At 37.9% G+C, this 11255-nt stretch overlaps 1 protein-coding gene across 1 annotated transcript in view; it reads right to left on the bottom strand.

Moving 5' to 3' along the window:
* Positions 1-760: 760 nt before the first annotated feature.
* Positions 761-11255, bottom strand: part of LOC104953977 (sorting nexin-2) — a gene marked incomplete at its 5' end in the record, with an annotated part of 21080 nt that continues 10585 nt past the window's right edge. Inside the window, 4 exons of the mRNA XM_010781020.1 lie at positions 761-2206; positions 2671-2742; positions 2828-2982; positions 10927-10930. Of these exons, the coding sequence (XP_010779322.1) occupies positions 2156-2206; positions 2671-2742; positions 2828-2982; positions 10927-10930 (282 nt within the window). The remainder of the gene's footprint in view (positions 2207-2670; positions 2743-2827; positions 2983-10926; positions 10931-11255) is intronic.

Genomic DNA, 11255 nt, shown 5'->3' with positions numbered 1-11255 from the left:
ACACACACACACACACACACACACACACACACACACACCAGGAAGTCCTTCATCTGCAGAAGAAACGCAGAATATGACTGTTTATTTGACGATTGAACACTATCTCATATGATTTGACAGAGATTCACTTAATTGTGTTGCCAGAAAAAGGTTTTCCTTGGCAATGGGGGAGAAAATAAATCCAGTTTTGCAGTTTGCTGATAAATATTTAATCTTCTGTTTCTACATTCAGACTGTTTTTGCAATATTTACATAGTGCCCTTCCTTAAAAACTGTTATGAGTGGATCTCACTTTACCAGATTAGGTTATGATAACTTAACGAGTAATGTGGCGTAAAAACAAAGTTGTAAAAACTACCATTTTACTTCCATTTTTACTGGTTCTCCACCAGCAAGTCACCTGCGACACCTAAATGTTACAATAGCTATATGCAATGAAAATGTCTAAACAAATTGAAACTAAATGTCAAATCATGATTTGAAATTGACCAAATCATTGGTTGATTTAAGGTAGTAAAATGAAAAATAATAACTTTTCTAGGTTTGGAAATGTTCATGAGACAGAAACAAAAAGTGTTGCCTTCACTTACGATCATACAGCAACGAAAGAAAAGGGCTCTTGTTTTTTAATTTAAGTGAGGAGGAAGTGTTGGGATTGACCAGGCGACGGTGCAGGGAAATACAAGACAACAAAATAACCAACAGGATGGAGTCAGTCGTCCTTCATCACTGACTCCGGATCAGTTTCACAGCTTATTCATTTAGACTCCAAGGTTTGATTTGGGGAGATTTTGTTGGAAAAATCCTATCATGTTGAAATGTTTACAGGTGGAATTCAATAGCTCATACTTCAGGATAACTGCAGTAACATTTTCACATTCCTGGTTTCAAACACAGCTGGAGGACATTTGTTTCTTTAGAAAAGAAAATCAGAAGGTTCAACATTTAGGGGAGAAGTCAACTACAATTCCCAGATAACACTGCAGCCAGACACATCCAATCATAGCTTCAGGATTTTGTTGCCCGGAGGGAAATTGCAGGAACATGTAGATGTTTTTCTGTATGTGCTACAACTCTTGACTTCCCAGTTTTTATTTGACCACATTTCAGTATGACACCCGGACCATTTCAATAATTGTTTACATTTGATATATTTATGGCGGGAAAGTACGGAGGCCGACAGGTGCAAACGGCCAAAAACATTTAGAATAGGAGAAACAAGCTTATATTCAGAAGTGATGCAAATATAAAAAATACCAGTTGGTGATCATTTTCTAAATGATGCACATTTCGTCAACTTGGTGAAGATGTTTCTTCATTTTCATGTCTTTTGGAAAAAATGTTGTGTTTTTATATTTGCATCGTTTTTGAAGGTGCACATGTTTCTTCTAATGGAAATGTTTTGGGCCATTGTAGCTCTTTTGCACCTGTTAGCCACCGTAGTAATGTGCTTTCATACATCTAACGGCCAAACTAATGGAGAAAACGAATCATATCTTGACCTTGGGGTGTGGATATCGGTCTTTGTTGAGGAACTTCAAGAACAATCCTTCAAAATCAACTCAAATACTATTTAACAGAGAGATTGCTCCACATTCACCCATCCCCTTTGCGTCTGGTGGGAACAAAAGAGCTCTACTTTGTAAAAAGTGACACCATGTTAGAATCTGTGAGGAGAAGAAAGCCATCACCAGGGCCATAACTCATGCTGCGTTCATGTCGTACAGGATTTTAAGCTTCAGGCTAGAAAATAAAACTCAATGCAGCATTACATGAAATTGGAAACTCAAATTGTTGATTAGGAATTTGGCCTTAGAAGGAGATTGTACGTGAAGGGCGAAACTTTAAAATTATCTAACAGTATTATTGTGAAAGAATCAAGTAGGAGAAAAACAATATCTCAGGTCATGGACGCGAACGCAACACTGAGTTCGGAAAATAAAAAGAAGAATAAAAAATGATAAATTCAAGAGAGTTTTGTTGTTGATTTTTTTTAAACCGCAGAAAAGATCCTTGGAGCTGATTCACTGTCTTCTCTTCTCTTCTCTTCTTCACATAAACAGGAGGAGGGTGGTGAACTGGGAGGCCCGGTGCATTATGGGTAGTGTAGTTTGACCGGAGCCATTCAGGACTGTCTGTTGTGTTGGTGCGGACTCTATGAGATGGCCTTAGCCTCGGGTAAGAAAGCATCCCAGTATTTAATCAGCTGTAAGAGGGAAAAAAGGAAACATATTCAGGTTTTGTTATTGTGCCTTTCATCCATTTTGGTTTTACATTGTGAACTCACAATGTAGGACAAAATCATTTTATTAAATACAGTTTGATAATTCATTTAAACGTTATGGTCCAGTGTACAAATGCCCTGTGGAAATGTGTCATTGTGGTATGAAACAATGCAAACATAATTGTCTTTAACACATCTCATTCAAAAGGCTCAAGAATCCATTACATTTATTTCAATTGAGTTTCGAAAAGTTGAAGCATCATACATGAAAATAACTTTTCAATTGAAATGGAATTTTTGGCAGCAGTACACTTCCATATGATTTGTGATAATTGATGTTATTCGATTTGACACAGTTTTATATTTAACTTATTAAATGATAAATTATTATGCTAAATGTTATAAATATTGAGGCTTTTACAAAAATATAATAATGATGTCTTTACCTGCTGTTGTGTCTGAACCAGTGACTCCAGGTATTTGATTATAATCGCTTTGAAGTCCGTCACTCTCTCTTTCTGTAAAAGTTGAAAGTCACACATCAGAGAACTTCAGAAATCATTCATTTAAACTCTCACTCACTGATCCATGAAATGCTCTCACCTCAAACCTGCTGACTTCTTTGCGTATAGTTTTGGAGATTTGTTCAAAGTCTCTTTCTCCCTGCTCCACCTTCCCCTCCAGCTGGAACACAAACAGAGGGTTTGTAAAACTAACCTCAAAAGTAGTTTGGCAATTAAGACAGTCATTTATTTGTACTCATTGGCTGACATTTAAAAATAATATATTTACAACTGAACAATGTTTCTGCACAGAAGCTATAGAGTGGTGCAGTGGTGACATATCTTTCGAGGCTGAACCAGAAGTTCGCATCACAAGAGCTTCCTCGACAAAAAGCAATGCGATTTCCCCATTGGATTTCAGTATATTACAGAAAAAAAGACTGTGGCAAACACACGTTTGATACTTACTTTTGAGTTGTAAATGTAATACAGTAGCCTGAAGTAAAAAGCTAACATTAAGCTATAAACTAACTTCAGCATGGTCACATGACTTCACATCTCCATCGCTAAGCTAAAGGCGGCTAATGTTAGGCGTGATGACATTTAGAAGTCTAATTTAGTAACTTGTTAGCAACACAGACATTTACGAGCACAGGTGGTAGAGGTAAAGAACAAATACCTAAACATTGTACTTAAGTACAGTATTGAGTAAATGCACTTAGTTACTTTACGTCACTGTTTACGAGTGGGGAGTTTACTGAGAAATGTAATGCCCTAGAACGTTAAAATCTCGTGAACCGGTAAACACAGACCTTAAACCAGGCATCTAACCAAAAATATGATTACAATATTGTTGAATCTGAGATGAGGAAACAGGAAGTGCTAAAATGCTGACTTATTTCCGGGTTTAGGACTCATTCCTGAACCACTTTATGTCATCCTGGATGATTATAAATCCAGAATTAATAAATGTAGCAAAATATATATTGTAACTCCACATACAGTATCACACAGAAGCAAATAGCTCATTATAATAAGATAATTTTTTTATTAACCGCTTTAACTGTGAGAATAGGAAACACTCATGAAATTATTTTCACATTAAGTAAATAGTTGCTCTCGAAAAGTCTTATTTTACAAAACATACACATTTTTACAAATGTACCGAATTTATTTTTAATTTACGGTTGAATGATGGTTTGTTGCTAATCTATTAAAGACAATTTGACAATTTAAAACACTTTGCTGAAATCATGACACAACATTTTTCTGCAGCAAGTTTCTAAGATTTGTAAAATGTAAACTTTAATTTCATCAAGTAAATGATCTTGCATGTACTTCCATCAAAGGAATAACCTTGCTTAATAAGAGGTGAAACGTGTAGTTTATTCATTGTTATTGGAATTTACTTAGCTAACACACCAACCACACTGTTACATGGGTGTTAAAAAAGGCTGAAATAATAATGGGAATTAATAAGATTCATACTAAGGTTATATAATGTATAAAGAAACTAAACCAAGTTTGCCCTGTAAGCCAAGTGGATGCAAATCTTCGTGATGTAAGGGGTCACATGAAAGGGGTTTGTCCGTGATGACATTTTAAGTTTCGAGTTAAAATGTTGAACCTAAATGAGCAATTCTAACACTGATGTTCAGAAAATTAACATTCCCAAAGAAAAAAAAGAAAATAAATTGATCTACTGACATACTTCTTCATGTGACTCAGAACTGACAGCAGGAAGGAAACGAAACAACGGAAACAAATACAAAATGAACATTGACACTAAAATATCGAACCCAACAGAGGTGAATTTGAAAATCTAAATGGTGCAATGAGGCAACTCAAAGGTGTGAAGCAGGCAGACAGACAGACAGACACACAGACAGACAGACAGACAGACAGACAGACAGACAGACAGACAGACAGACAGAGAGACAGACGGACAGGCAGACAGACAGAGAGACAGACAGCCAGCCAGACAGACAGACAGACAGACAGAGACAGACAGACACAAAGACAGACACACAGACAGACAGAGACAGACAGACAGACAGACAAAGAGACAGACAGACATACAGACAGAGACAGACATAGAGACAGACAGAGAGACAGACAGACAGAAAGACAGACGGAGAGACAGACAGAGACAGACTGACAGACAGAGAGACAGACAGAGACAGACAGACAGACAGAGAGACAGACAGACACAAAGACAGACACACAGACAGACAGAGAGAGACAGACAGACAGACAAAGAGACAGACAGAAAGACATACAGACAGAGACAGACATAGAGACAGACAGAGACAGAAAGACAGACGGAGAGACNTAGCGTCATAGGGTAGGGGCGGGATATCTCTAAGCGGTTGGGGCGGGATATCTCTAAGCGGTTGACCCATCACAACAGAGCCGGCCAGCTAACCAATCAGAGCAGACTGTGCTCTGGTTTCAGACAGAGGGTGAAAAGAGGTACTGCAGCACAGGCAGTATGAGAAAAATAAAGAGCTTTTTGAACATTTAAAGTATGGAGAAATGTCCCAGTAGAGACACTATCTACAAATATGAGCCCTGAAAATGAGCAGAATAAGGCCCCTTTATGGTTTGATTTGAACAGCGAGCCTGCATATGAGAAATGTCACTGGGTTATTCTACCCGAATGAGGGAATTGTTGTGCAGCATGCTTACAGGGCATTGCACAAGGTAAAGATAGGATAAAATATGATAAAATGTAATAGGAAACATCATATACGGTAGAATACACTGTAATAGACCAACTTAGTACAACAACGTAATATTTAAACAAATACTATTATATTCATACGTTATACAAGTGTGTGAGTGAAATTTAATTTGAAAAGAACATGAGATAATTAAATGAGACATAAGCTTCCAGAGGAATAATAAACAAATGTTAATAAAGGCAATCAAAAAGACATCATGTTGTACTGTCGTATACTAACTAAGAAAAAAGGTAAATAGACAGCAGTCACAACTTAATAAAAAAAGCAAATAACACCCGGCTAGTTTTAAAGAATGATAACGTTGTCCTTTTTTAGTCCTTATTACGTCTGTAATCATGTCGGCATTCATTTTACCTGAGTAATATCTTTGTCCTTAAGCCTATGTGTCAAATAATTACTGCAGAGGTTAATGATTTGCTATATCTCTAAGTGTAATATGAAATGATAAACATGGCAAAGTTAGTGCTTCTCAATCTGGTATAAAACATAGCTCTCTTCCCTCTGTGGCTCACCAGTGAGGTAAAAGAAGCGCACCTCCACAGTTCAGTCATGTGAAAAGTTTTTATCTTATTTATTTTTTATATAGAAATCTTGTTTTCCTCCAGTCTGTAGACTCAACTCAGAACGACAAACAACAGCAGTAGAAAAGTACTTTATTAGAGCATCTGTTGAAGCTGTCACCACACAAATTCATCCTCCCTGTCAGGAAACAGCTCACACACACACACACACACACACACACACACACACTCACACTCACACTCACACTCACACACACACAGCTGGTGTGGTTGGGGGTCTGGTATTAGAGCTGAGGAGCTGTCAGATGTGGGGTTTTGGGAGGAGGACGGGGGGGTTTGGGGTAGGCTGTCAGAAGCTGCAGACGAGGACAGATCGCAGTAGAGTTACAAACCAACATTTATTTGGAGCCGACAAGAGTTTTGCCGCCCGTCAGGAGTCGGGTTTTGGTTCACGGCTTGACAACAGCCAACAGAAAACACACACTGGCTTTTTCTGAAGAATAAAAAAAATACTTTTACTTCACACTGCTGCTGTTAATGTTGGAAACCTGGTGAACAGCTGCTACACAAACACAGTTACAGAGAAGGACTGTAAATACATAAGGAGCAAATCATTCAAAGGTGGGTTAGGTAAGTTTGAGAAACCGGCTCGAGATACACTTTTTGTTATATTCCATGGAATGCTCTTAACATCCCGATAGCAATGAATATCTTAAATACTTTGACAAAAAATCCATTAAAAAATGTCATCTGTGGAAGCCATAGTACTGTAAAAAGCATGACCAATCATCTGAGCCGGCCCGGCTAAAATAACTGGATGGCCTACCTGCCTGTCAGCCTTCCATCTGTGCACAAACTTACCTCGTGCCCTCATTGGTCATGTGCGCGTTCGTGTGTGTTGGAGGAGGGGCTCTGTAAGGAAGTAGCAGATTTCTTCCGGTTGTGTATTTTCAAATTCTAGCGCACTCGAGCTGGTTTCTCCAAAATTACCTACCCCACCTTTAAATAAAAGTGTGATTTTGTGTGCAGGATCCTTTTAAAGAGGACATATTCTGCTCATTCTCAGCTTCCTATCAGTATGTTGTGTCTCTACTGGGACATGTCTCCATGCTCTAATGTTCAAACAGCTCTTTATTTTTATCATACTGCCTGTGCTGCAGCACCTCTTTTCACCCTCTGTCTGAAACCAGAGCCCAGTCTGCTCTGATTGGTTAGCTGGTTGGCTCTGTGGTGATTGGTCAACTGCTTACAGATGTCCTGCCCCTTAGCCTATCATGTATAATGTGTGTGAGCGCTAGCCAATAGAAGATTGAATGTTACATAGTGATGTCACTATGTTCAGGAAGTAAACAAATCATTCCAATAGGCATTTCAGGCCTGGGGGGGAGAGTGTGTGGGAGAGAAACTCCCTCTGGAGGGAACACAGAGATGTTAGCCTTTGCAGACCATTTACATGCACTAACAATTATAAAACACACTACAGGAAGGGGTTCAGAATAAATGTTAGGTTTCGTGGAAAGGATAATAAACAGAGGGAGTACGAAATGGAGGATTGGAATTAAATAATTGTTGTAGCTACAAAGATGTGCGCATCACCACACACAGAGACATGTGGTCCATGCATTTGACTCATCTTCATTTTGAGGAGCTTTTATACACGCTCCATACTTTGTCTGATCCGGGACTTCAACCGACCACCTTCCGGTTCCCTATAGACTGAGCTTCTGCCGCACAAAAAGCATAAGCGGTAAACATAACTTATTGTTATTCGACATTTTGTCATAACTTGACAAATTGTAATTGACTCACTTTGTTATGTAGTAATCTGCTGCATTTTGTAATAAACAACTTGAATATGAATTATGTTTCACACACTTTGAAGTAGAGTATTTGTTAATTATATAATGCACGAGTTGCTCTTTTATTCATGAAAGCCCGTTATGTCTTCACTCATAACGATCATTTCATATTATTTTAACAACAATGTTCGAATCATGCATCAAAGCCTGAATCATACTGACCCCAAATGTCTTTTAGAAGATAAAATGAGTTCTTGTTGGATCTTCAGAATCTTTTTTTAACGGCCAAAAAAGCATTAAGTTTCACAATATTTTTTTCCTTTCTAGAATACTACATGTACATAATAACAATAATAATAATATTGTATTCTTACATTACTGCATGTATTAATACATTTATATTAAAAACATTGCAGCAATTTTTAACAACCACTGCAACATTTCATTTTATTTCAATGTATAAATCATTCAGGCTGTTGCAGCAGGTCATTAGAATGGCATTACATAATGTTATGTTGAAGAGAAAGGGTCAGAGGTCGATAAAATTGCACCATTGCAAACATCGAAAAAATGATTTGCCAACTTTAGACCACACTTCCTTTTTAAAGTATTTATATTTAAATATCTATATCTAATCGGTTGACCTTAATAAATAACACAATAGAAATGTATTGTTTTCATTGCAATGGTTAAATTACACCGTAAACAAGATTATTACTTTTTTCTACGCCCTTGCAGACCATTTACACGCACAAAAAGTCACTATTCATACAGACAATCCAAACAGACCAAAGAACTAAATTAGTAGAAGATGTGTACATTGAAATTATTTTTGATTGAATATGTCAATTTGTGCACTTTGTATTCACATCTTATTCATAAATCCAGCTTGACAACCTACACACAATACATATTTGGTATTTTTCTCCTAATGCAAATATGTAGAATCTTTTTAATACAGGAATAATAGAGCTAAACACATTGTCATGGCCATGTTTTTCTTACATTTATATTTAATGTCAGTTAACATTGAAATGAACACTAAAGAACACCTTTTAAAACTCAGAGATGAGACGCGGCAGGGTTTGGGCTCTGCTGTCACATTGTGAGCCCGCACTGCCCCCTATGGGCTCCACACAGGAGCTACAGCCAGAGAAACACTGCTGCTGACTGCACAAAGACACTGTTCCTAGGTCATTTTTTCAATTAAATTAGTTTTGTTCTGATATTAGTGTAGTAAAGGGTGTGAAACTCTTGCTTGCTCTTTTCTCGGATACAACCATGTCAGTTAAAATGCCTCAATCCTCTTGTTTAATGCAGCTTCTTAAATATAAGAATGTGCTTTTTTTTCTCTGCTTTATTTAAATGAAATTAAAGTCATTGTTTGTTTCTTGCTCAGAAACATTGAGCAGTTAAAAGACATGAGTTTGGAACTAATATTTGCTTCATTTAGGCCCATATTTAGAAAATATTCTAAAGTAATTCCCCTAAAACCAAGTTACAATATTGTACCCGGCTAGCTGTTTCCCCCTGCTCCCATTCTTTATGCTAAGCTAGGCTAACCACATCCTAATGTATGGGCTAGTAAAAAAACAAATCACACAATATTTGGTCAAAACAGAATATCTGAAAATATAATAATAGTGATTGTCCATTCCCTCTAATATTGCACGTCATCTCACAATTACAAAATAAGATTTTTAAAAATGTCTGACACAATATTTAATATCCATCTTCTCCTCCTTTTATTAATTATTTATCAAACCTTTATTTAACCAGGTGGTCCCATTGAGATCATCGATCTCTTTTTCAAGGGAGACCTGTCCAAACCTCCTACTTTTGGAAAGAAAGAAAACTAGTGTATTTAACATGATACTGAACTATTGCTTAGCTAAGGAACTCATACTCAAAATAAACAAAATTACAATAAGTTGTTGATAAGTAATGAAACACCAAATTGCTCCCGTAAAATAACGTGAAATGTAATATTAACAGTTTAAAATTCTTAAAATCTCCCCCCCTTTAAAGCATGTAACATGATCTGGTGTTAGAGAGTCTCAGGGAGGGCTTTCCTTTGGTTCCGGTTTCGTTTTCCCTCGGTGTTTGCTCTCAGTTCTCGGGATCTTCCTCTATGATTTTGGAAGCTCAGAACATTTTTCCTGCCTCTTTAAATTTTGTTGCATTTTCCCTGCCATGCCTTCCTGCAACCAGGAGATTGAGGAGGTAGGACCTGTCTGTGTGTCTGTATGTCTCTGTCTGTCTGTCTGTCTGTCTGTCTGTCTCTCTGTCTCTCTGTCTGCCTGTCTTTGTGTCTGTCTGTCTCTGTCTGTTTCTCCGTCTGTCTGTCTGTCTCTGTCTGTCTCTGCGTGTCTCTCTGTCTGTCTGTGTGTCTGTATTATCTCTGTCTGTCTGTCTCTGTCTCTCCGTCTGTCTCTGTCTGTCTGTCTATGTCTGTCTGTCTCTGTCTGTCTGTCTCTCTGTCTGTCTGTCGGTCTTTCTGTCTGTCTCTGTCTGTCTCTCCGTCTGTCTGTCTGTCTCTGTCTGTCTCTCTGTCTGTCAGTCTGTCTCNGGAAAAGAGAGAGGGTTTTATTGTCTGACGCTGCGTGAGTTGTCTGAAGCTGCAAAATGCACTTTCTGATGTCTTTTATACATAAAGATGTGTCCCCGGCGCTTCAGACAACTCACGCAGCGTCAGACAATAAAACCCTCTCTCTTTTCCTCCGTACCCAAATCTTTTAAAAACAGGGGTACAACGAGCGGGTACAGATTTCCTGCCGATCTGACGTCAAATCGGCAGCGGACCCACAGAAAATTGCTATCAGAAACAATGCCCGACATGTTTTGGACGTAATCTCGTCTTTGTTTACATTAGCAAGCCTCGCTAACACTCAGAGCTAACCTGTTTAAAAAGCAGGAAATACAAAAAGGAACTCACCTTGTGATAAACCCGCAAGAGAAAAAGCCTTTGAGCTCCATACTGTTTCAGAAATAATCTTTGATGTGGTTTAGAACAGGATGGCGTTTTATCACAGCAGAATGTAACTTTATCTCGGGTAGAATTCTGATCAGGCATTTCCTCCGCCTCCTCGTTTTATTTTTTTAAAGCTAAGGACCCAAAATCCGCGTTTCTCTAACAGGGCTGCAAAAGAGGGGTCTGAGCATTATGAGGGATGGCTACAATGGGTGATCTGTTTGGTATTTTAAGCAAAAAACTTCACAGACATGTTTTGTATAGGTATGGCCCTACAATATATTTTTCCAATATAGCATGATAGTTCCACTTTAATTTACGTCAGAATCAGAAATTATTTTTCTTTTTTTTATATAATCTTTTTTTTTTTTTACTTTTCTTACTTTTTTTTAAAAAAAATTAATTTTTTTATAATGGGACACAGGGTTCGGTCCGGATTGATTTGCAGTTCGGTCCGGATCCGGACCTTGGTCCGGAGTTTGAGAAGCCCTGG

Source organism: Notothenia coriiceps, unplaced genomic scaffold (assembly GCF_000735185.1).
Source record: "Notothenia coriiceps isolate Sejong01 unplaced genomic scaffold, NC01 NC01_scaffold00022445, whole genome shotgun sequence".
In the NCBI taxonomy this organism is placed as follows: Eukaryota; Metazoa; Chordata; class Actinopteri; order Perciformes; family Nototheniidae; genus Notothenia; species Notothenia coriiceps.
The sequence above is the reverse complement of the archived record's forward strand: the minus strand, read 5'-3'. Positions and strand labels throughout refer to the sequence as shown.